General features: G+C 38.7%; 2 protein-coding genes across 5 annotated transcripts in view; both read left to right on the top strand.

The window, feature by feature from the left end:
* The window catches only part of gga3a (golgi associated, gamma adaptin ear containing, ARF binding protein 3a), a 36,213-nt gene extending 17,898 nt beyond the window's left edge, over positions 1 to 18,315 (top strand). The window contains exons 14-18 of one of the 4 annotated variants that reach the window (XR_009064104.1): positions 445 to 686; positions 934 to 1,103; positions 7,670 to 7,780; positions 7,862 to 8,009; positions 18,289 to 18,315. Coding sequence is in view for 2 of the 4 variants with exons in the window: in XM_057842954.1 (XP_057698937.1) it covers positions 445 to 686; positions 934 to 1,103; positions 7,670 to 7,780; positions 7,862 to 7,957 (619 nt within the window). In the remaining 2 variants the exon portion in view is untranslated. Of the gene's footprint in view, positions 1 to 444; positions 687 to 933; positions 1,104 to 1,913; positions 3,125 to 7,669; positions 7,781 to 7,861; positions 10,597 to 14,136; positions 14,430 to 18,288 lie in introns of those variants that run through there. The other 3 variants (XR_009064103.1, XM_057842954.1, XM_057842956.1) reach the window with 3 other exon arrangements.
* Positions 18,290 to 25,167, top strand: sumo2a (small ubiquitin like modifier 2a). Its single transcript, XM_057842959.1, has 4 exons — positions 18,290 to 18,412; positions 19,614 to 19,742; positions 20,482 to 20,553; positions 24,718 to 25,167. Exons 1-4 carry the CDS (start codon positions 18,392 to 18,394, stop codon positions 24,781 to 24,783), a joined length of 288 nt encoding a protein of 95 aa, XP_057698942.1. The 5' UTR covers positions 18,290 to 18,391; the 3' UTR covers positions 24,784 to 25,167.
* The last annotated feature ends 1,775 nt before the right edge of the window (positions 25,168 to 26,942 follow it).

The following is a 26,942-nucleotide window of genomic DNA, read 5'->3' as shown; positions in this document are numbered from 1 at the left end:
AATAACCCCACACAGTACATCCGAGAAATTATGGTAATGACAGTTCAATGCGAAAAGATTATGCTTGTTATGAACGTGGTCATGGAACACGTTAAACTTGTAGGCACCACTGCATTATAACTTGCTATAATGTAAGAAGCCCAGTTTTTAGGATCTTCTATTGACCGCCTGGCAACACAGTGAAATTTGTTATAACAGAAAGAACATTTTTCATTTCAAACTTATTGTTATAACAGACATTATATGACAGTCTGATCCAAGAGGCCAATTAACTTTCCCACTAAGTGGAGCAATTCTGAGCCTCTTGACCAAATGTCAGCAGTTCGAAGTGAGTGGCACATGAATTATTTATCATGAATGAACCTTTTTGGCTTCTTTTCATAATTATCTTTCCCACCAGTGTGGTACCTGCTTATCTGACAGTCAATGTGATTATGCCCACAGCATCCCTGCACCACAGTTTGACAACACACAAGCCAAATGTGGCAGTTTGTGTTCTCCCGCCAACCTCTTGCACCATGAAGAGGTTCCAGTTGCGCCTTCCTTCCCCACGGCCAATTCCCAAGCCGACAACCCTCTGTTACACTCTCTGTGCCCCCTACTCACACACACCCAGCCCTCTTTAGGTGTGGTTGAGGAGCCGTCTCTTGCTGATGTCTTTGTACCTTTGGAGAATGTCAAACCAAGTGAGTAAATGTGTTTCACATAAGGTATTCTGTAAACTTGAAAAATTATGATTTTCTTGTATTTTCTTTGTCATTACTCATAACATGCCATGACTTATTATGGTGTATGAATAGCGACAGGGGAATACATAATTTAATTACCGTACATATCTTATGCTACCGCAACAAAATTGCATGATATAATGAGCTGTCATGTCTTGTGGGATATGTGGTATACAGGTAATTTAATGAAAGTACTTTATTTCAGGTAAAATGTGTCCCGTCACAGCATATGACAGGAGGGGGGTTCGTGTGCTACTGCATATCGCTAATGACTGTCCACCTGGCAGACCAGACGTGTTGGTGATTGTGGCTTCCATGCTGAATACATCCACTCTTCCTGTCAGCGATATTGTCCTACAGGTTGCAGTTCCCAAGGTAAAACATGTAACTTGAATGGATTTTTAAGGGGAATTTAAAGTTTGAGAATTGTTTGAGGTGGAGAATTGCTCCAATATATTGCAATGCGTATTACAAAAATGCATTTGCCGCATTGGATCATATCGCAATACGCTTTAAGCCCCAGTATCCAGCCACCATCAAAAAAGAGCCTTAAAACCTTGAGAGTTGAGTATCATCATTTTTATCTGATACTGGTTGCTTGTCAGTGCCTTTTGAAATGGTTCCGATGATTTGATGGTTCTTGAATCGATACGTTCAAAGAAATAAAAAGAAGGCGCACAAACTTAAAAGTCTAAAAAAGGAATAATTATGAAAGTTATTGAATGGGCTTTACTGTTGCTCATTACTGTTACTGTTCATTAAAACTAAAAGAATAAAAGAAGAGAGAACAACTTAATAAATATCACTATGACTATTCCGCACGAAGAAATAGATTGGTTCAGGCACATAGTTTAGGCACATTAGATCATGAATTAGGAGTGGATTTTCGCTCCCGTTCCGTCCCGCTCCAAAAGAAAAATTCCCATTCCATCCCAATCACGGGGCTGAGTCAAAAAGTAAATCCCATCTCATCTCACTCCTCTAGCAAATACAGTAGCTGGATGTTGAAGAGTTGGAAACTTGGGATATTGGAATTTGTTGTTCTTTTGTCGCGTCAACGCAAGTTGAGATTGTGTTGAGATGGTCTATTTATTTGTTCCCGCCCGCTCCCGTTGATTATTATTCCCCTTCCGTCCCAATCACTAAATTAATAAAATTTTATCTTCCATCCCCCGGGAATCCCAGGACCCGCTGTGCTCTATCCACTCCACATCAAGCTTAGCTGCATCCCATGGTGAGATGGAGGTCATTTAAACTACCCCAAAATTCACCAAAATGAAGAATAACAATGAAGAAAAGTGTATATCATGGTTGCATGACTGTATTTTTTTATACCATTTGACAAGGTGGTTTTGTTAAAAATTATTTGCAGAACTCAAATGAACAGACACTTAAAGTTGACCAATTGTAATATATATACAGTGCTGCTCAAAAGTTTGTGAACCCCCTCAACATTTTGGAATTTTCTATTATTTCAACCTGATTTCCTAATCAATCAATTCAGTAGTTTTTTTTTTTGTTTTTTTAACAGTTGTGTTGTCGAGACTAAATTAAAAAGAGTTTTCATCAACTGATGTAGGTGCAAAATTGAACTGTTTGGTCACAACCAAAACCGCCATGTCTGGCGAAAAGTCAACACTGCATACCACCAAAAGAACCTTCTCCCAACAGTGAAGCATGGAGGTGGGAATGTCAAGATCTGGGCTTGCTTTTCATCCTCAGGACCTGGACAACTCCACATAGTCCAGGGAATCATGAATTCTGAGGAATATTCTCAAATCCTAGAACATAACCTGATGCCATCTGTTTTGAAGTTAAAGCTTGGCAGAAGGTGGATCATGCAACATGATAATGATCCAAAGCATTCCAGCAATACAACCAAGGAATGGCTGAAAAAGAAGAAGATTCGTGTTCTGGACTGGCCCAGTCAAAGTCCTGACCTAAATCCCATTGAAATGCTGTGGCGGGACCTGAAGCGAGCAGTTCATGCCAGACGCCCATCAAACCTCTCTCAACTGACTGCGTTCTGCAAGGAAGAATGGGCAAAAATCCCCCAAAGTAGATGTGAGAGGCTGATTAGTCACTACAGAAACCGTTTGGTTGAGGTAATCTCTGCAAAAGGAGGCGCAATATCCTATTAACTGAAGGGGTTCACATACTTTTGCACACATGATATCTGAGTTTTTCTTAAATCAACCACTTTTGTTAAATAAAGAATGACAATATAACTATTTCTTTTGTTTCAGTCCATTATTTGGAATGTCAGTATTGTGGATTTGGGTATAACTTAACATTTAATAAGGTTATTTTAGTTTTTTTTTACAAAAAATCTGACCATCGCTGTGGGGTTCACAAACTTTCGAGCAGCACTGTATATATATATATATATATATATATATATATATATATATATATATATATAAAATAAATAATAAAATGAGGCAAATATCTATTTGAAATATTTCATTAGCCAGGCTAATGTCATAGCTCTCAGCTACGGTAAATCTATGTAAAATGTGTAGCTGATTACAGCTACTTACATCTCAGTCTTTTTTTTTTCCTTTTCTTTATTACGTCTGTTAATAGACCCTCATCCATTGACAAACTAAATCTTTTCGTAATACCGTATTAGCCCGAATATAAGATGGTCCTGATTATAAGACGACCCCCTTTTTCAAGACTCAAGTTTGAAAAAAGACTTTTTGAACACCAAATTAATTTTTATACTGAAAATAGTTACAGTACATCTGAAACAAATGATTGTAACAATATATTTGAGAGAAAAAGCTTGTTATTTTGCCTCATTCAAATCTTAATATCTGAACATTTAAATATGTAAACTAAAGTGCAATCACATTTTTTAATGAATGGCTTCTGGTTTTTGAAATGTAAATAAACCAATCTATTGTGATAAAAAACAAAATTACAAAATTGCAATAACTGCATTAACCATCAAAGTGAAGTCTAACTGTAACTGTAGTCTTGAAACAAATCTGAATAAGGAAAAACATTGCAATAAAATAATTTAAACTGGTTAAAGTGCCTGTGACACGAAAAAGCATGTTTATTTCATAATACACGCGGTATTTTATGCCCCTGAATGATATGGACCGCTTGGATGTGTGTGGAAGCGATCGCTATTTTTATTTAGTTTTTTGAATCCCGCGCCATGAAAATGAGTGACTTCCGGCTTCGGTCTTGCATTGAGGAGGAGGGCGCTGTGACGTGTACGGTAGAAGACGTCCTCTTCACGCTACAGTGTACTGTTGTGTATGAGGACGAAGGATTCAGCTGATTTTGCGGATTAATACGTTTATTTTTCGCATTACGCCAGCCAAACGGCTGCAGAAAAATCATTCTGTATGAGGGAGAGGCGTATGCGCCTTTTTGGAGTTTCAAAAGGTTCCCATTCACCGTGGATATTGGCCAAGCCCTACTACTGTGGGACCATTGGACTTACGAGGAAGTGAGTAAACATCGTGTTTTGTATTATGTCAAATACGAATACAGTGATTACAAGGTAAACACTACAAACTTCCTTTAAATAAAGGACTACTTACATTTGATCATTGATAGGCATGTAAAAAGCTCTCCTAATGCTCATTAGCTGCAGCACGTTAGCTGCACAACAATTCCAGCCACCCTCCTCCGGGAACGAACTGTAAATTGCTCTCCGCCGGGCGGTTTGCCGATCCGCGAAGACAATCGACAACCGGGTCGTCATGTCAAATAATCCAGGCTAGTTATGTGTGATTTTCCGCTTCGAAGACTTTGAAGCATCACTTGGTCCGGGTTAGCATGTCGGCTAGCTGTCACGCCTTCTGGTTTGTTTACATTCTCCGAAGTCGGGGAAGGCAAATGACATATGTCCGATTTAGGTGTCATAAAATATCGTTCGGGAGGTGCAACAGTAAAGGTGAAGTCGACAGTTTTGACCATTATGGAGTAATTTTGCCATGTCGTCCTGAATAAATGCATTTTTATTATTTCATATTCCATTCAGCACAAGACTGTTACTTGTCATGACCATGCCATTTATTTAGCAATTGGGGAAAATACTTGGATAAAAAGAATATCCTGTAAAAATATTGAAGTAAAGAGACAGAAACACTGACATTTTGCCGCTCTCTTCGTCGCGTTTTCCTCGTTGTGAATAGTTCCCCCTTGACGGGCTGACTGGTCCTTTTCAAGCCATTTATATAGCTATTGGGGAAAAATACTTGGATAAAAAGAATATCCTGTAAAAATATTGGAGTAGAGAGACTGAAACAATGACATTTTGCGGCTCTCTTCGTCGCGTTTTCCTCGTTCTGAATAATTCCCCCTCAATGGGTTGAATAGTAAAACCGATGAGCCCAGTCTACGGCTGACGTCATCCACCTGTTGGGGACGCTAAGGCCCTATAATGGTAGGCGTGGCTAACCGGCAGATTAAAAGACTAATTTCTCGTCATCTGTGCTTTGCTAAATTGTTGTATATAGTCGAATCGTCTCAAAATACGATTGTAATTCACATAATAATGCCATTTAAGACTTTTTTTCTCGTGTCATATGCTCTTTAAGCTTTAGAGTAGCTGAGACAGAACATCGCTTCAATGATATCTGGTGCCATCTAGCGTCATAAATGGGTATAATGTCTAGACCGTGAATATGACGACCCCCACTTTTTCAGTCTTATTTCAATGCAAAAAACACTGTCTTATATTCAGACCAATACGGTACTTCAAAATACTCTGAAATAACAACCTGCTGGTACACGAAGACTCGGGTCAAACACACACCATAAAGAACAAACGTTATGTCAATGTCAATATTAAGGTCGTTTTCACAGACTTAAGTCAGAATTGAATTCTTTAACTTGAAATACCTGTCTGTGGATTTTCTCTCCAAATTTCCAACTCCACACCAACGTGGTCAGCCACAAGCTTGCAATAGGAGAACCGATGTGATTTTCAAAATAAAGTGTAAAGGAACAGTGCGTAAAAAGTGAGCTACTGTATATATATTCATTTACACGTTGTACTGCCCAAAACAGTGCGTTTCCTTGTGCACTGCCCGACAGCCAGCTGACACTGAATGTACCTCAATAAACACCAAGGCTTGGTCTTTTCTTAATGTTATGTGAAGTCACTTGTTTTTATATTGTGAAACTATAACACAGAAACATACACATATTCAATACTCAATACACTACAAACTGTACAACACACTTACATACACAACTATTATATAGATATCACAACTTGCTTGAGCTACTCCTAGCCTCAAGCATAGGCTGGCTTCTATAGTACAACAATACATAAGAAGTATTGTACATACAGTGGGGAAAACAAGTATTTGATACACTGCCAATGGGAAAACCCATTGGCAGTGTATCAAATACTTGTTCTCCCCACTGTATGACTTTTCTCCACAGAAGTATGCATATACTGCGCATAAATAAGTTACTGTAAACCTAAAATACTTAGACATATATTTCAGAGCAGAAACGTAACGGAAAGCACTCCTGAGTATCAATGTGACCGATAGCACTGTGCAAGCAAATAACTTGTGAGCTAAACTGTGTCAAAAAATGGGTGCAGTGAATTATTTTGACCGACAGGTAGCAGCAAGGCACTGCAAATGGTCAACTGGTTTCCCACACTAGCGCATATAGCCAGCACAGACGTATTGTCATATGATACAAATTTAAATTACAATGTATCTTTGACTTTAAAAAATTAAAAATCTCATTGGCAAGGCGCGGCGGGTTTTATTTTGGTGCGGCGGTGCGCCACAATCTTTTATGTGCAGGGGAAACCCTTAACACTCATGTTAAATGAAACAAAAGCAGAATATAGCTCATTAGCGATGCTTGTCCAAGGCACAAACAATGACAGGCAATGGTAGGAACCCCAGTGATACAATAGCTTCAAAGTTAGCTAGTCTATTAGCATTGGCTGCGTACGCTTTGAAGTCAAAATTAATAAATCCATAGAACAAGCTTGAGTTGAACCAATTAGCTGTGTGAAAGCACTACTATGGGCCATCCAAGCAATACAAATACAACCAAGCAATCAGAGGACAGAAAAAAAACTCACACGCCGAAATGTTCGTTGTTATTCGGTCCAGTTAACACTAGTTGCTTTGGAACAGGTACTAAATTGATTCCGGGTTTCGCTATCCGAATCTAAGCACTATTGTAAAAATAGATGATGTGATACGGCATCTACAGGCGTTGGACAAAATAATGGAAGCACCTAACATTTTGGCATCATAATCATTTAACATAATTTTTAAAGAATGGCATGAGGAACATTCTAATGAAGTTGAGCATCTCGTATGGCCGGCACAATCCCCAGACCTCAACATTATTGAGCATTTATGGTCAGTTTTAGAGATTCAGTTAAGACGTCGTTTCCACAGCCATCGTCTCTAAAAGAGTTAGAGGGTATACTAACTGAAGAAAGGCTTGAAATTCCTTTGGAAACAATTCACAAGTTGTATGAATCAATACCTCGGAGAATTGAGGCTGTAAATGTCGCAAAAGGCTGACCTACACCATATTAAATAAGTTTTGGGTGATTTCTTTAAGGTGTTTCCATTATTTTGTCCAACTCCTGTATTTTGTGCAAGTGCTCATAATGTTGTGGTGTATTACCACTGAGTTTGAAAACCAAAGAGTACAAAAAAAAATAAGTTTGGAGGTTAGATGTTAAGCTCATTGGCTGCCATTAAATGCCATGCCATGATTTGGAAGATTTTAAAAGCAGTTTTTCGAGGTAAAGCCCCAAACGGTCGATTGTGCTTTGGAGAGATATCAGAATGTGATCAAAACAATGCACCACTGCCTAAGAACATCTCTCTGACAGCATCAGTTAAAATGATGCATTGATTAACTTTACAGACGAGTGGAGCTGCCTTTTTGACGCTGGCTGTGTTTTATACCTGTTGTGTGTACAGACTATGAAAGTGAAATTGCAGCCACCCTCTGGGACAAAGCTAACTCCTTTTAACCCTATCCTGCCACCTGCTGCCATCACTCAGGTTTTGCTGCTTGCCAATCCTCATAAGGTAGTGTTTAGCCAGAGGCTGTTTTTCTCTCCTCACTTTCATCTAAGTGTGTGTGTGCGCATCTATATACTTCCCTGGCAGGAAAAGGTTCGGATGAGGTACAAGCTGAGGTTCACTCTCGATGAGCAGCCCTACACAGAAGTGGGAGAAGTTAAAGAGTTTCCACCTGATGACTAATGGGGTGGCCTATGACCTCCTCGTTTTGATTTCTTGAAGAAAAATAATACAGGTATATCCGGGCAAGTCATGAGAAAAATGGCTGTAGGGTGGTTTTAGGCAACAACATAATCTGGCCATCATGACACACTACAGAATAATTGTTTCAGAAGTTCTTGCCAGATAATCTAAGCATGCACACATGGTGTCTGTGAACATGGGAGCAGAATGACACATGCTCAGTATGTTAGAGGAGAAGTTCAACATTTCTGGAAATTGCCTTATAATGCCTGTAGGTCTACTAACATTAGGGAGTTTATTATTTTTACTCCTCAGTGCTCATGTCCCGATTTTCGGGAGAGTCAGTAAATAGCCCGATTATCATGTAGTGTAAGGTCACCGTTATGGAACACCTTCACCTCTTTTCGTGAGATATGGGAATAGATGAAAATGTGAAAAGTGCCCTGACAATCAGCAAAATGTTGGAACATGGTCAATTGATATGATGGTTACACTCATATCATTGGGAGTCTAGAGATAGACTGACTACATAGTATTTACGGGTACAATTTGTTTTATATATTTTTGTCCATTTTGGTTTCATCACTGCCGGGTATCAACATTCGTGGAGCTATTTATTTGCAATTTGCCTATGCTTATGCTCTTCATGTAAACTCAACCATGTCAGTCATGTGTCATTCAAAATGGGCAAAGTCACGGTATTTTAATCGTTACGAAGGGCACATGAATAAGGAATTTTGTTTCACTGGCTGTTTATGGGCAACAACAAAAAAGGCAAACTTTGGGGTCATGGTGGCAATCTTTATGCACCTTAGCAAATTCAAGTTCTTTGAGGCAATGGGAGAAGGTCATGAGGTCTGATGAGTCCAGATTTAACCTGTTAAGATATACTGTATTTTCCCTGTGGGGAACTTTTTCCTGAACTCATGACACATCATGCCCAGTGCTTATTGTACAAGCCTATGAGGCAGTGTTATTATCTGGGGTTGCTGCAGTTGATCAGGTCCAGGACCAGCATGTTCAACAACAGTATGTGTTCAAATAATGAGGTCAGCGGACTACCTCAACATACTTAATAACCAGTTCATTCCATCAATGGATATTTTTTTTAATCTTCCGTGACTGCACAGGCATACTCCACGATGACAATGCCATGATTCATCGAGTTCAGATTGTGAAAGACTTGTTCAGGGAGCATGAGACATAATTTTCACACATGGATTGGCCACCACCGAGTCCAGATCTTTTCCCCATTGAGAATCATTGGGATGTGCTTTCATTATTTATGATCCCTGTGGAAAAATTATATGCATATTATATTCCATGCTACATATTTAAAAAAAAAAAAAAAAAAAAAAAAAAAGCAATTAGTTAATGGCGGAAAACACTCAGGTGGCTTGAAGTTCCGCTCTGAGAGCCCCAATTTGGCCATATTTGTCCAAAATGCATGTGTGGGAGTTTGAACAGGAGGGCATTTTTTGAATATGAATTACCCCCTCGTTTTCATGTCGTAGTCATTGGGTGAAAGGAATACCCATCTTTAAAAGTCTAGAGGCCTTTGTTGGATGATGTCAATGTTGTCCTCCATGCCGTATGTGTAAAAGGTCCCATTCTTTGAATATCTCACAGAGAAGCAATTAAATGCATGCACTTCAACTACCTGTAGACAAAAAGGGATGATTTACATTTAGTATACAAAAGGAATAGCTCATTGTTAATTTAGAATTGAAAAATGTTTCAAACAATGTGAAAATTTTAAAAAAGGCTCACCACGTCATAGTACTTCTTCTCCAGCCTGAAGATTGTGCAGGTGAGCTTGACGCTGTCACCCTACTTGGAGATTGCCGCGTTGGCAGCATCACCTGCTTCCTCAGGCTCCTTCCGGACCGCTGTTGTCTGGCGGCTTAAGAGATGAAAAATTCATTTCAAGTTAAGTTTGTCTACATTGTAAACAAAAATTGCTTTGATAAAAGATAATTTATTTGAAAATACCTCGCCTTCAATTTGAACACCTGATAGGTGCCAACTGTCTCAGCCATTGATACAGTGGTCCGATTCGCCCTATCTGCAGGCAGTGCAGAAGCATGACAACCTTCTGGCTGTGAGCACTGACTCCCTGATTGCTTCAAACTTGCTCAACCCTGTGTATCTTTGGCACATTGATGTACTTACACTTACTGTAAGAAGCAAGTAACTCCACAGATTGATCATTTAAAATTATGATAAAATCATTTGGAGGTGTAATTATAGAAATGATGCTTACGGTATAGTATCATGCATATCAACTAGTATGAAAAGATGTAATTTACCTCAGGGCCGCGCCATGCGTCTCAGACAGATAATCAAACATGCCCTCGGCATTGGCGAAGTTTTTTTCCCATGTACAAGGCTCTTCTGAGGACCTGGGAGAGGAAAGCAGTCTCTCCATCACACTCCCTTTTGCTGTGCTCAGAGCCAAAGTAGCAACGCTGAGCCTTGTGGGGCAGCATTGTCATGTCATAAAATGTTGATTTATTCTGATGAAAGGAAGCAATCGACATGATGAATAACGATATAAACAAAAAATAAAATGTATAATGATAATAATGAAGAAATATAAAATAATAAATAATAGTAAATAATGAATATAAATAATAATTATTTTTAAAAAAACACCCTCCTTGTGTCGACCTATGTGACATGATGACGTCTGATAAGCAATACAGGCAGTAATGTAAACGTGAATGGAGAATTCCCAATAAAAATCCATCCATCCAGGCCTCAAAGCCAAGGACTAGTTAGTATGGTGGAAAAAAAGTTGCGCTAAAAAAATGTATTTAAAATATGCCTTATTGTAAGAAAATATATAATTTAAGCAGCTAATGTATCTAATACATGGTTAACATCCCACAATAAGTTATAGAAACGGCTACACAGGTCGAAAAGATAATGGATAGCATGCTAGTCAATTAGCCTGCTGTGTCCATAATTCTTCTCGGGCTAGCGTTCGACTGCAACGTACACCTTTTTTTCTGGCTTGCGCTACATTTCAGGTGTTTTGCCAAAATGTTCTACACCAGCGAAACATCCTACAAGACGCGAATTTGACACCCAAAGTACTACCGTGTGCTTTCAGTTTGTTTTGTTTAGATGCATAAAGGAAGAACGAACTAAAACATGCTTAAAGAAAATAATTAAATGTAGTAATATACAATTAAGGTGGTTTAAATATGCTATGTGACTAAAACACAATGCTTAAAAGTATAAGAGGAAAATACATGAAAAAAGTATTTTGAAGGAATGAAAAGGCAATTAAAGACTCAATAAAAACAAAAATGGTAAGTACTCGCCCCTTTTAACCCATGTGCGCTAGCGCACTGGACATTGTGTAGACGTCTTGCCGTGTAAAGAGGAATTGCAGAACACTGGTAACTCGATATGTGATCAAACGCAAGCAGAATTAAAGACACACTGATTTTAACTAGATATAATCACGTAGTTTTTTCGATCCAAAAACTGTGTGGCATGTATCACAGAGTGTAAAGACACAGCTGTGAATGGGCACAACTGGGCTTAAAAACGGTTATTTCGCACTGAACGCGAGATGAAAATCGCGGACAAAACGAGTGGTCGAGATTCTCTTTTTCTGAAATATTTTCCCTTTTAAACGTTTTTTTTTTTCACCTTTTCTTTGTTTGGATCGATTATCATCTAAAATATCGGGAATATGCGACGGGAACACAAAAAAAAAAAAATCTTAATAAAGCGATAGTTATGAGGTAGATATCCATGACCCATTTCCAGACACAGTTTTGTTTCCATTGTGACGTGATTTCTTTAAAAGTTGAAAACACGCGAGTGAATAACTTTAAAAAGTCGTTTTTCTTTTCTAAACTAAATAATAGACATTAATTAATGATTCTAAACAAAAGAAAATATTAAAAATTCGAATGATAAATGTAATTACTTGTTTTTTAAGGATGGGTTGAAATGAAAGCATTTGCGATGTGTCCGTAAACAGGGGGTCTCGGGTAAAACGGACAACTTAAAAATAGTCCGGGGGCATATTGCGCGATTAAACTGCTATGACAGCATCTAGACATATTGTTCGATCAAACACAACCAATCTTTTGTCTTAAAGTTGTTTATCTAAAAGTCGGCTGCACGAGCAGAAACTGCTTTTTCAGCCTTGTGTTTGTCGCCAAATGTTCCATGATTTAAGTCATTTTTGCAGAAATGGCAACATAAGCAGTTTTTGCATATGCATCACATTACTGACACTGAATTTTATGATTCTACTGCAGTGATTCATGATTTTCTCAGATTTATTTATTATTGGCCTCATTTGCAAACAAAAACTTTGTGTCTTGTAATTGAAACCAACATTAGGAGCGATAGGGATCTTTTTTTTTTTTTTCCCAAATGAAGAATTTTTTTTTTTTCTTAACACCCATTTCACCAATACTGTGACTTGTCCGAGTATATAATATATATGACAAATTAGTATGTGTTACTTGAATCTGCAGTTACTTTCAGCCATTATTCATGGAGATACTGTACTTGTGTATAGTGATTAAAGATACCTGAAATGGACATTGAAGGGTTAGGTGTGCTTCAATGCACTGTTTACCTTAATTCAAGAAGAATATTCACAATAGTGTACAAGGCCACCTGTGTAACAACACAGCAGTCAATATAAATACTTTAAGATGATGTTGAGGTGAAGTCAAAATGAAGACTTTTGGCATGTCTTGTTAAAGTGCAGAAAAAAATATATTGATTGTGAAGTTTTATTTGTTGCCAGACTGTTGGTAATCAATGGAATAGTCTGGGAATTACAGGGCCCCTCTGTACATTGCTTTTTAGAAATACACTGGTGTAGGCGTACTTGAGGTTAGGTTTTGTTGCACCAACTATTTATTCTTTTATGGTGCTTGGACGTGTTATTATGTTTTTACCTTATGAAAACAGTTACATACAGTCAATGCTGTGAATGAATGATACCATGCATATAGAATTAACTTTTTTTCCCCTCATAAAATAAGACTGTCGTCCTTTGCAGTGATGATGGGAAACATTGTGTCCTTCAGCATAAAGGAATGAAACTCCTTTGTCAAAGCAGCTCATAATGTATTCGCTTCTGTGAATTGTCCTCGAGAAGTTAAAATATTTGTTCGGTTTTTGTAAATGTGCTTCATTATGGGATATTTACTGCACTTTTCATCTAAGTATTTGATTGATTTGTATTTTTATTTATTTTCCATTCCATGGCAAATAAAGATTGTGAAGAGTATCTTTGCTAAGCAAATTTATGCTCTCTGTCATTTTTCAGCAGATAGTTTATATGGATGGAGTGGTATTCAAAGTTTTGGCATCCCTTACAATTTTCAAGATTTCCCTTTATAAATCATTGGTTATATGGATCAGGAATTTCAGTTAAATATATCATGGCATACAAACACTAATATTTGAGAAGTGAGGAAAAAAAAGGACTTACAAAAGGTGCAATAATTGTTTAATAATAATATTATTTGAGCAGAGCTTAACACTGCTGGCCAGAAGTAATGGCAACCCTGCAATTCTGTCAGAAAATGCTCAATTTCTCCCAGAAAATGATTGCAATTACAAATGCTTTGGTAGTAATATCTTCATTTATTTTGCATGCAAACACAAAAGAGAATGGGGGGGGGGGGGAATCACTATCATTTTACTAGGGCTGTCAAAATTATTGCGTTAACGGGCGGTAATGATTTTTTAAAAAATTAATCACGTTAAAATATTTGAGGCAATTAACGCACATGCCCTGCTCAAACATTAAAATGACAGCATAGTAACATGTCCACTTGTTACTTGTGTTTTTTGTCTCCCTCTGCTGGCGCTTTGGTGCGACTGATTTTATGGGTTGAAGCACAATGAGCATTGTGTAATTATTGACATCAACAATGGCAAGCTACTAGTTTATTTTTTCATTGAAATTTTTACAAATTTTATTAAAACGAAAACATTAAGAGGGGTTTTAATATAAAATTCTTATAACTTGTACTAACATTTATGTTTTAAGAACAACTCTTTCTATCCATGGATCGCTTTAACAGAATGTTAATGCCATCTTCTTGATTTATTGTTATAATAAATAAATAGAGTACTTATGTACTGTATGTTGAATTTAAATATCTGTCTTGTGTCTTTGTCGTGATTAGTCAGGTGAGGGTTGGAACCAGAATGCAGATTCAGCAACAGGCTTGACAGTTTGGCCAGGAGGCCGTTTATTGCAATCAGAGGCAGAATGTAGGAACAGCAACAAGAGGCAGACCAGATTACTTGAAAGCAGGCGTGGTTGGAAGTCAGTCAAGATGAGCAGGCAGGATATCACATGAAGGAGGTCTCAGGACGTGAAGCTTTGTGCTGGAACGATCAGACAGTGAAGTGATGTGAGCCTGCCACTTAAATACTCCCCTAACGATGATCAGTAGCAGCTGTGCCAAGCCGAGAGGCGGGAAAAGGCAGGTGAGTGAACCAGAGAGGCAGGGAACATGACAGTCTTTGCATTCCAACAATAATTTATAGAAAAATACGGCATATTTTATAGATGGTTTGAATTGCGATTAATTACGATTAATTAATTTTTAAGCTGTGATTAACTCGATTAAAAATTTTAATCGTTTGACAGCCCTACATTTTACGCAAAACTCCAAAAATGGGCCGGACAAAAGTATTGGTACCTTTTGAAAAATCATGATGCTTCTCTAATTTGTCTAATTAACATCACCTGTTACTTACCTGTGGCACATAACAGGTGGTGGTAATAACTAAATCACACTTACAGCCAGTTAAATTGGATTAAGGTTGACTCAACCTCTGTCCTGTGTGTGTACCAAATTGAGCATGGAGAAAAGAAGACCCAAGAACTGTCTGAGGACATGAGAAGCAAAATTGTAAGGAAGCATGGGCAATCTCAAGGCTACAAGTCAATCTCTAAAGACCTGAATTTTCCTGTGTCTACTGTGCGAAGTGTAATCAATAAGTGTAAAGGCCATGGCACTGTGGCTAACCTCCCTAGATGTGGACGGAAAAGAAAAATTGATGAGAGATTTCAACGAAAGATTGTGCGGATGGTGGATAAAGAACCTCGATTAACATCCAAACAGCCTAATACTTGATAGCACAACCTTTAGACAAAATTACTGCGAACAACCGCTTCCGGTATCCGTCAATGAGTTTCTTACAATGCTCTGCTGGAATTTTAGACCATTCTTCTTAGGACAAATGCTCCAGATTCTATGGGATTCAGGTCTGGACTCATTGCTGAGCACTTTAGAAGTCTCCAGTGTTTTCTCTCAAACCATTTTATAGTGTATTTTGAAGTGTGTTTTGGGTCATTGTCTTGCTGGAAGACCCAGCTTTCTCACACTGGGCCCTACATTATGCTGCAAAATTTGTTGGTCGTCTTCAGACTTCATAATGCCATGTACACAATCAAGCAGTCCAGTGCCAGAGGCAGCAAAGCAACCCCAAAACATCAGGGAACCTTCTCCATTTTCGACTGTGGGGACCATGTTCCTTTCTTTGAAGGCCTTGTTTTTATCAGTAAACTCTTATGTTGATGCCTTTTCCCAAAAAGCTGTACTTTTGTCTCATCTGACCAGAGAACATTCTTCCCAAAATTTTTGGCTTTCTCAGGTAAGTTTTGGCAAACTCCATCCTGGCTTTTGTATGTCTCTGGGTCAGAAGTGGGGTCTCCCTGTGTATCCTACCATAGAGTCCCTTTTCATTCAGACGCCGACGGGTAGTACAGGTTGAAACGGTTGTGCCCTTGTGCTTCAGGACAGCTTGAACTTGTTTGGATGTTAGTGGAGGTTCTTTATTCACCATCCGCACAATGTTTCATTGAAATCTCTTGTCAATTTTTCCTTTCCATCCACATCTAGGGAGGTTAGCCACACTGCCATGGGCTTTTCACCTATTGATGACACTGCGCACGGTAGACACACGAAAATTCAGGTCTTTGGAGATGGACTTGTAGCCTTGAGATTGCCCATGCTTCCTCACAATTTTGCTTCTCAAGTCCTCAGACTGTTCTTGGGTCTTCTTTTCTCCATGCTCGATGTGGTACACACAAGGACACAGGACCGAGGTTGAGTCAACTTTAATCCATTTTAAATGGCTGCAAGTGTGATTTTGTTTTTGCCACCACCTGTTATGTGCCACAGGCAAGTAACAAGTGCTGTTAATTACACAAATAAGAGAAGCATCACGATTTTTCAAAGGGTGCCAATTTGTTGACCAGCCCATTTTTGGAGTTTTGTGTGAAATGATAATGATCCCCCTCCCCCAATTCTCTTTGATGTTTTTTCATTGCAAGCAAAATAAATGAAGATATTACTACCAAAGCATTTGTAATTGCAATCATTTTCTGGGAGAAACTGAGCATTATCTGACAAAATTGCATGGGTGCCAATACTTTTGGCCAGCAGTGCACGTTTTTTTTTTTTTGTCTTGTTCAAGTATCCTGCCCTGGTGCAACTTCAACCTTGTTGCTTATTTTCGAACATTGTTCTAAAAAATGTGCTGATATCGACTGGAATTCACGCAACCTTAAGCTTTAACAAGATTGCCAGTATTTACCTGGCCACAAAGCCCCACAACATGATGGAACCACTACTAATTTTTACTGTGGGAGGATAGTGTTTGTCTTGGAATGGTGTTCTCAATCATGGCGATCCAAGAAATTAAATTAGAAATACAAATTCATGGAAAATCATACACCAATAATTCAGCAGCAAAAACTACAGTCCACACTACGTCTATTTATTCTCACTTGACTATTTAGGAAGAATATAAGCAGTTATGTTGAACGATTGGAATATTGTGGACAGAATGAATGAGAAAAAAATACTAAGGAATATCAATAGTTTATAAATCAAAAGCCAGCATCTTACAGTGACAAGACTGACAAAATAGACAAACGCATCTAGCTCAATGTAACAGTAAATTATCAATCCAAAACACTACATAACTTTTTCAATCACGTGGCTTTCATTCTTCTGCTGTTGATTTAAATAAGTTTGTTTCTTGTTGACATCCAATCTTTTTCAACTGGGGGGAATGGACCTCCCATTTCAAATGATTTTGAAGTCCATTCCCGAAATAGACAACCAATGAGTTCCAAATATTCAACGAATTAAATATAAATATTACATCACACCAGGGTTACCACCACTGTCAAATAAAGTGTTACCAAATACCATAACTAGCAATTTATAAAACAACTGGAACAGTAACTGAAGTAACTAATTAGCACAGAACATGAATTTTGATTTTGATTTACGTCTGTAGCGCTGCAATGCATGCTAGGAGGCATGTTGGACAACAACCGTGTTGACAGGTGGTGGCAGTGGTTGACCGTCTCCCCCAAGGGAGCAGTGATGGCCAAATGAAGCTTCTTGAAGCAGTGAAGCTGTGCAGCCAAGTGGTTCAAAGCTTTATAGTGTTTCATTTGGTCTTATGACAGTCGTATGATGTCGCTGTCAAATAAAGTGTTACTGGTTCATATCTTTTGGTGTAAATATCCCATAGTACAGGGAGGACAGCTGCGGCTTATAGTCCAGTGCGGTTTATCTATGAACAAATGTCGTTTTTGTGTCAAATTTAGTGGGTAGCGGCTTAGTCGGGTGCGCCTTATAGTGCGAGAATTAGGGTACAACATTATTTAGCAACTTAAATATGTATTTTTAAATAAGATGTCTTGACCTGATTGTTTAAATCCAGAACTAAATATTTAATTTAAATCTTAAACTTATATCCTATATCCTGAATGTTAAATCAGGAAACGGTCGGAACTAAATATTTAGCTTAATATGCCAATTCACATGACTGGAGACCGGAAGTAACAAAATAAAAGCTGGTGGAGAAGCTCAGACTGTCTGTTTACATTGCTTGAAAATGATTAAAACCTACTCAAAAGCAGTCTGCTCTTGGACATGAGTCATTGTGATAATAACAATATATAGGTAAAATACATATTGAGGAGAAACTATTTAAAGCGTATTTTGTGTGCTCCAGCTTTTATTACATAACATTTAGGATATAGGATATAAGATTTAAATTAAATATTTAGTTCTGGATTTAAACAATCAGGTCCAAAATTTCTATATTTAAAAATAAATATTTAAGTTGCTAAATCATGTTGTAAATGTGCAAAAAAAAAAAGTGACTCTAAAAATTGCACACAACGTTTTAAACACTGTGTGGCGCTAAATGTGAGAAAATGTCGTAATTTTGAGCATGTGCTGCTTTGCAAACGGCGCCCCATACTCACCTCGTATAATCGCCCCCGTTTATTTTCTCTCCAGCACCGCTAGTAGGTGGTAGTGCTCCGTAACTTAGCCGCTTCTTACGGCGCCACACAGCAAGGAAGAAAAGGTACACAGCGGCAAGCAAGACAACGCAGCAATCATGGCAGACGAGAAGCCGAAGGTAAAATTTGCGCCTTTTTATCCCCAATCTATCGTTGCTGTGTATATATATTTGGCTCCTGATAAATAAGTTGAATCTATATTATTGCAGCTAAAGGAACTAATTCTAGAAAAATCGGGGCAGCAGGAGCCGGTGCTAATGCACAATCGAGCTAACTGCACAGTTAGCATAGCATAGCATGCTAGCTTGGCTAATGTGTTTCAAACGGAAATTAGTTTATAAAAATGAACAATTGCTTTAAACCTGCATATGTGCATCATATATGCCTGGGCGTGCTTTCAACATAACGGTGGGGGATTTTCAATGGGTCATGCTATTCTGCTAAGTACATCTCACAATTTAAAAACCGGATGACCTGGTTATGTACATTTTTAACGCTTCTTTCATTTACACGATAGCGTTACCAAACACATCTCTTGATCTAATTTTACTGTGACAATACAATAAAGTATGTTTCTTTAAAGTCAGTGCAAATGCACCAATTTCTGACAAACATCGGGTTCGAGTTTTGTTGTTTAATACTATTTTAAAACGTTCCTAATCTTTACTCTACTTTCAAAGGGGATTGAATGATGGAAAAATGCCAATTGCAGTAACAGCCAAATACAACAATATGACTATTTTTAAATAATTTCAGTTACTACATGGAAAGAATGAAGTACGTCTTAGGGAAGCAAAAAAAAAAAAAAAAACAATTTTAAATCTTCACTGAATATCAAATTGAAATGTTAAACTTTAATTATCTGAATACTTTCTTTTAAAATAATGTACACAATGTGAAGTAATATATTAGTTGTGAAATACAGCAAAAGAGGCTGGATATTAAATGGAAAAACTATCAGTTGAAATCTATAATGAGAAGTGAGTCAACCCATTTTCTTCAAATTGAGCAGATGTTTAGAAAGTAAAATATGGATACTTGAATCTGAAAATTGGCCTTAAATCTTTTAGGGGAATTTGGGAACTAAAACAGCAGCCTTTTAAGACAAGAGTCGCTGTCGCATATTTGTCTTTCGTTAGTGTTAGGTTGAAAGGGTTAGGTTTATTTAAAAATTCTGTTTCATTTTGAGTGATTAACATGTTTGGTATAGATGACTGTCTGTCATTCAATATGAATCCAGTTCCATCTGGGAAACCTACGTAAGTACATCCCGCCAACCATGTGAGGCGCATCAGTAATCTTTTTGTTTGTATTTGGTAGGAAGGAGTGAAGACTGAGAACGAGCATATCAACTTGAAGGTGGCAGGCCAGGATGGTTCAGTGGTGCAGTTCAAGATCAAGAGGCAGACTCAACTCAGCAAACTGATGAAGGCGTATTGTGAGAGACAGGTGAGACATCCTTGTAATACTAATCTTGCGTGATTCTACGGTAACCAACATTGTTTAGCACCGAGCACCGGTTTCACATAACGACCACCATTTTTGACAGATCGGTATGAAAAGAAATGGTGACTTTTCAGCTTGTCATTTTGTGAATCAGAATAATAAAATTGACACAACAGCTCCTGAGGAGAGTGCAAAAGACCATATTCTGACAATATGATAACTTTGAGCAAAAATGTGGTATTGTTCAAGAATGTTAAAGCCTTTACCTTTAATGTACTTCATCATGTTTGGAAAGCAAGAGGAACAATCAAAAGCTAATTTGATAAGTGAAAATTTAAAAATGGTGTCGTACATACCTAAAATTGAAAAGAAAAAAATGGTCCAAATATATGAAGTTTCATTCACTTGTTTACAGTAAAACCTCAATTTGTGTGCAGGTCAACACGCAATGTAGTGTATTTATTTCAGTAATGAATACAGTGAGAACATGTGAAATATTTCGGGATTAAATTCAGCTATTTTATTCTTATTTAAATGATAAAAATAAAAAAGGCAAGTTTATTTAATGAAGTTCACTATTTGAAATTCTCAGTTATCTTTTTTGCTGTTTCTTACATCTCAAAAATGGTACTAAGAAATGTGTGGTATCCAATTCAACCTTACACATTCTTCATGTCTAATCTTTTCTTTAGGTACAGTATATAAACCTCATGATACAACTCCATTCCTGTCTTTTTCACAGGGACTATCAATGCGGCAGATACGGTTTCGGTTTGATGGCCAGCCGATTAATGAAACGGACACGCCTATGCAGGTATAACATTAATCTAGTCAATTCATAGAAAACTTGCATTCACCATTTGAGTAAAACTTATAGTGGGCTGTACATCCTTATAAAGGTGTGTGGCATCCATTTTCTCTTCATTTAGCGAAATGGGTCTTTGTCATATAAAACGCAATAGTAACCTTGTTAAAGTTCTCAGAATATTTTTAGATGTTTTACACTGCTCTAGAAAACTGATAAACAAGGGTGCCAAATCTCCCTTAACTGGTATTGATGCCAAATCTCCCTTAATTGGTATTGATCTGACTTTATTCCTTTATTCAACACATCAAATCAAACTGGTGTGACGGGAGCACTGGTGGTTGGTTGAGCGTGTCGTCCTCTGATTGAAGGATTGGGAGTTTGATTCCAGCTCCAACCTGTGCCTATTGTTGTTGTATCCTTGGGCAAAATACTTCACCCCGCTTGCCTGTGCGAAAGTAATGTGAGAACGAGTGGTTGGTGTGGTCGGAAGGGCCAGTGGCGCAGATTGGCCGCATCGCTTCTGTCGAACTGCCCCAGGTCAGCTTTGGCTACAGTTGCGGCTTACCACCATCGAGAGCGACGTGAGAGAATGATGTAAAGTGTCCTTTAATGTCCCAAAAAAGCAATTTATAAATCCAATGCATTATTATTATTATTATTATTATATTTAATTTGTATAGTACCTATCATACATATGAATGCATAACAGCATACACACAAGGTAAACACGGAACTAGAGCTGAAACGAATACTCGAGTTTAAAAACTGATCCGAGTAATTTTATTCACCTCGAGTAATCGTTTAATTTTGACAGCTCTAAGCATCACGTTTTGCTCGGACTACTTTTAATGCGGGACAACACGCTGATGTCACGTGCGTACAGGAAGAAGCAATAAAATAAAAAAAAATAAACTTAACGCAGCCGACAGCCGCTACAAACGACGCCGACGTTGCTAAAAACTAGCCCGCATGATGATACGGTGGTAGCAGGTAGCGTCTGATGCGTCTCATAAAGATCACATGTATGTTGAACTAGATGCGAAATGAGAGATTCAGCGGCGTTGGTAAACAGCCGCCATCTTAAAGCAGTAGAGCGCTAAGTGCTAAATTAATAAAGAGCGCTAAGCGCTAATAAATAAGATTAACGTTACTGTCACTCGCCCACGCAACGTTAGCCCTGCGGAGGGCTAGGTTTCTATAGACCCTACTCACCAATGTCACAGAATGACGTGTCGCTGTATCCGGCCGCCATATTGTCCGTCATTGTTTATCCGTATTCTCAATGGTTTCAATTTGTCGTGCAATTTATAGTGCAATTCATGGAAGCCCCGGTGCTTTCAGACGCTGTAAACTCATTGGATGCGTTGCATAAAAGGCGTTATGTGGAAAAGCTTCAGTCTATCCATTCGCCAGATCCATATTTGATGCCTAAATCGATATTTTTCGACCCGCTGTCTTCGCCCTCTCTGCCTGACATCTGCTACCCTGATATCTACAACTATCTTGTCCACACAAAATCAGCCTATTTTCACGAAAGTTTGAAAAACTTTTAAGAGCAGCACTCTAAGCAATATTACCCTGTGTGACCCTTTACTTCCAATTTTCTAAAATGGCGACAATCAATCAAAAAAAAAGTTGACTGCGATGGCCGACGCTTCAAGGATAGGTGGATATTGGACTATTTCTTCAATAAAACACGCAACAACTGTGTCTGCCTCATTTGCAAAGAAACGGTCGCTGTTTTCAAAGCGTTCGATGTGACGCGATAATGATATTACCGAACAAGACACGCTGACATGTACGACAACATTACAGGGAAGATACGCAGCGAGAAATTATATCAACTTGAAGCTTGTTTAATTTCACAGCAGCAGTATTTCGCAAGAGCCAGAGTGTCGAAAGAGAACGCCACAAAGACGAGACTGTTGAAATTATGAATAAAAAAAAAAATAAAGCAAATGTGACACACAGAAGGGCTTGCTAAAATTTGTTTAAATATATTGTTCTATGTAAATCAGCCAAGGTAGCCCCCCGCATTTTTACCACACCAAATCTGGCCCACTACGCAAAAGGTTTGGACACACCAGTTTAACTGATGATCCGTAGACGAGGCCAGCTTCTTTCACTTGGTACCAGCTAAATATTATTCAAAATGTAATGATGGCGAAAGAAATAAGCATCTTGAATTTGAAACTGTATGTTGTCGGCGATTAGCCTCGCAATGATCTTAATTGTGGTTGTCAGCCCAAAACCCTCTAAATCAGACATGTCCAAAGTCCGGCCCGGGGGCCAAATGCGGCCCGTGGTCAAATTTCATCTGGCCCCCAGCCTCTGTCATAAAATCAATAACGTCTGGCCCGCACACAGACTTATTAAATTGGTCAGCAGGATTGCTACCAGCATATGAAGTAGTTTACACACTAAATGTTGCTCCTTATTTACCCATTAAAAGGTAGCAGCACTCTAAGCAACATTACCCCGTGTGACCTTTTACTTCCAATTTCCGAAAATGGCGACAATCAACTAAAAAAAGAAAGTTGACTGCGGCGGTCGACGCTTCAAGGACAGGTGGAAATTGGACTATTTCTTCACTAAAATACGCAACAACTATGTCTGCCTCACTTGCAAAAAGACAGTCGCTGTTTTTAAAGAGTTAAATGTGAGGCCAATCAAGACATTCTGACGTGTACAACAAGATTACAGGGAAGATACGCAGCGAGAAATTGAAGCAACTTGAAGCTAGTTTAATTTCACAGCAGCAGTATTTCAGTATATAGAGCTCGAGAATCGAAAGAGAACGCCACAAAGGATAGTTGCGAGATTGTTGAAATTATTAATTAAAAAAAATAATAAAGCAAATGTGATATACAGAATGGCTTGCTAACATTTGCTTAAATATATTGTTCTACGTAAATGACGTCAGCCAAGGTCGGCCCCCCACATTTTTACCACACCAAATCTGGCCCCCTTTGCAAAAAGTTTGGACACCCCTGCTCTAAATATATATTAAATGCATCTTACCAGATATAAAATGACTACTACATAATCCGTGGTAATCGTTTGGAGCCAGTTTTCTCGTCGAATTGCAGCAGTCCATCTCGCTCTCCTCTCCGGGTCTCTCGGAATACAGTAGAACTTCAAGTCTCTCCGTCCATCTTCTCTGTTATTGCAACCAACCGCCACACACGCCTTCACCATTTTGATTATTAATGTTAACGAGCAGAAAAACACGCCATAATAGGAGGAATTTACGTAGCGGTAATGCGTCAACACGACGAGTTGACGGGCAATATGGCGCAGAGGCGTAGTTGTGACGTCACGTGAGTAGGGTCTATTAATTATGACCATTGTCGATGCGTGGCTAACGTGTCTTACATACAGGCTTTAACATAACATAACATAGCGCTGTGGAGTGATGAGGGTGTAAAGTAAAAACTTAATAATGCCAACTATCAATTTTAGCTCAGTAGTCGTTGCTGGATAAAACAGCACTGGTCCCTAATGTGCTCCAATACAGCCTCTATTATACATTTATTTTGAACACTGCAAAAACTCAAAATCCTACCAGGACTTAACAGTTTAGACGAACTTAAAACTTAATTAGAACTTAAAAATAGTTTGACACAAATAGAAATTCAATTGAATCACGTGGGGAAAAAATCCCAACTTTTAAGTGATGTGTGTTATCAAGCGTAATGGCATTTTATATATATATATATGTATAAAAATGTTTTTTATTTTTTATAAGATCTAAAAGTTTTTTGAGTGAAAGCAGTGAATTAGTCTTTTTTTTTTATTATTCTAGTTACATCTGAGATGCAATTGTTGGCTGTTTTCAACAATGTACATTGAAAATAAAGACATTGATTGACTGAAAATGGTTCAATATTAGATGAAATATCTTGTTTTCTCATGTATATTTATAATTGCTCTTCACCTAAAAGTTTTATCCGATTACTCGATTAATCAATAGAATTTTCAGTCGATTACTAAAATATTCAATAGCTGAAGCCCTACACGGAACACACACAAAAAGGCTGTATACCCTTCCTCATTTAAATTGAGCAAGGATCGCCTGTAGAAAATGCATGGATGGACATTTGCTGTCCAATCTGATTTTGATTCTGGGTCTCAAACCTCTCTAATCTTAAATCTAAATATGGTTTTCAGCTGGAAATGGAGGATGAAGACACAATTGACGTGTTTCAGCAGCAAACTGGAGGACGTTCTGCTTAAAGACTGTTTCCTGTGTGCATCTCTACCTCCCCTGTCCATGTTCTCGAGCGTCTTCATTCTACCCAAGTATGCGTCATGCATATGCTACCAGCCAGTGAAAAGTGTCATGCAGCAAGCAAGCAGCAGAACAGTTTTTGTAGCTCCTTACAGTCACTCATGTTAACTTCAATGTTCTCTAAGAAGTTGGAGGGGGGTTAATTGGTCACTCTTTGTTTTTATACTTCTATCTTTGAGGGTTTCACGTGGAGTTTTGGTATATAACAAGCAACCCTGCATATGAAACCCTTTCTGTTATGAAAATGTGTTATTGGAATAAATTGTTTTTTTAAGACTACCTTTCTTTTCAAAACAGTTCACACAAAATAAAGCTGTGTTCACACCGGGTGTCCATACAAAGTCTGTCAAGTTTCCGTTTTAAGTCACCGTACAGCTCCCAACTTAATAAAGGATGTGGCATCAGCTCAGAAGAGACTGGGATTCACTCAAATGAACAGTTTTTTTCCCGGCTGCCTTTTTGATTCTCTTTCACCAACGTCTCCAGCTGCACAGGACTGCAAGTGTCAATATCACCTTTCCTTCCTGCTTGATGCACCGCTTTTATTGGTCCAGGTTGCCTCTGGGTTGATTGGCCCACTGTTCCAGCTGTGTGTCGTTTCTGTGTTGCTTGCATGCGGATAATTTTTCTAGTCACCCTGGTTGTCGCCTCTTTTTTTCCCTTGCTGGTTATCTTTCCAAGTTTGATTTTAAAAATTCATGTGATCGCAGGTTGACATATAGATATACACATACACATGGTACAGATCCGTTAAAAAAATTCATATCCTTAATTCCATTCAGTAAGTCAAACTTGTAGGTTCAGGGCCCACAATTTAGGGGATTTTAAGCACTTTTCACATATTGGGCTTCCAACTCTTAAAAGCCGTGCAAGCAGGATTTCCCCAAAAACTGAATACTGTAAAAGGTAAAGATGACATCAATGGAAAGACTAGTGGAGGGGCAAAATGTGGTGGGGCTGTGTAGAGGGTGCACCAGCATCACCAAAAGAGATGGCAGTGGGCTTCAAAGGTTAATCAAATGAGGATTTGAGAATCTGGCAGATTCAGAGTGGAATGACTTTAACTAAACCTGCTTGGTTTTTAATAAATGACATGAAATAAATTAGCTGCATACATTAAAATAATTTTTATAGAATTTCTAGGCGCAGCCGAAGCGTTGCATCTCTGCTTCTTGCAGATGATGTGGTGCTGTTGGCACCGTTGCTGTTGGTGAAGCCGTGACCTCCAACTCTCAATGGAGCGGTTCGCAGCCAAGTATGAAGAGGTTGGGATGAAGATCAGCACCTCCAAATCAGTGACCATGCTCCTCAGTCGGATGAGAACCTCCTCCAAGTGGAGGAGTTCAAGTATCTTGGGGTCTTATTCACAAGTGAGATTAGGAGGGAGCGGGAGATGCGGACTCTGCACCGATACGTAGTGGTGAAGAAGGAGCTGAGCTGAAAGGCGAAGCTCTCGATTTACCAGTCAATCTACGTTCCTACCCTCACCTATGGTCATGAGCTGTGGGTCGTGACCGAAAGAACAAGATCACGGATACAAGCAGCTGAAATGAGTTTCCTCCGCAGGGTGTCCGGGCTCTCCCTTAGAGATAGGGTGAGAAGCTCGATCATCCGGGAGGGACTCGGTGTCGAGCCGCTACTCCTCCGCGCTGAGAGGAGCCAGCTGAGGTGGCTTGGGCATCTGGTTCAGATGCCTCCTGGACGCCTCCCCAGAGAGGTGTTCCGGGCATGTCCTACCGGCGGGTGGCCCCTGGGATGACCCAGGGCATATTATGTTTCCCAGCTGACCTGGAAACGCCTTGGGATCCCGCCAGAGGAGCTGGTTGAAGTGGCTGGGGAGAGGGAAGTCTGGGCTTCCCTGTTAAAGCTGCTTCCCCAACCCCGGAGCAGGCGGAAAATGATGGATGGACATCAAAATAATTTTGACGTGTTTTTCAACATCCATTCCGAGTCATAGCCGCGTTTGTAGGTTTGTTATAACCAGTGTTGTTAATCTTACTGAAAAAAAGTAATTAATTATAGTTACAAATTACTTCTCCCAAAAAGTAATTGCGTTAGTAACTCAATTACCTAAATGTAAGAGTAATTAGTTACTTGGCAAAGT

This window comes from Corythoichthys intestinalis, chromosome 8 (genome assembly GCF_030265065.1).
Source record: "Corythoichthys intestinalis isolate RoL2023-P3 chromosome 8, ASM3026506v1, whole genome shotgun sequence".
NCBI lineage: Eukaryota > Metazoa > Chordata > Actinopteri > Syngnathiformes > Syngnathidae > Corythoichthys > Corythoichthys intestinalis.
This window is presented reverse-complemented; position numbering and strand designations above follow the sequence as displayed.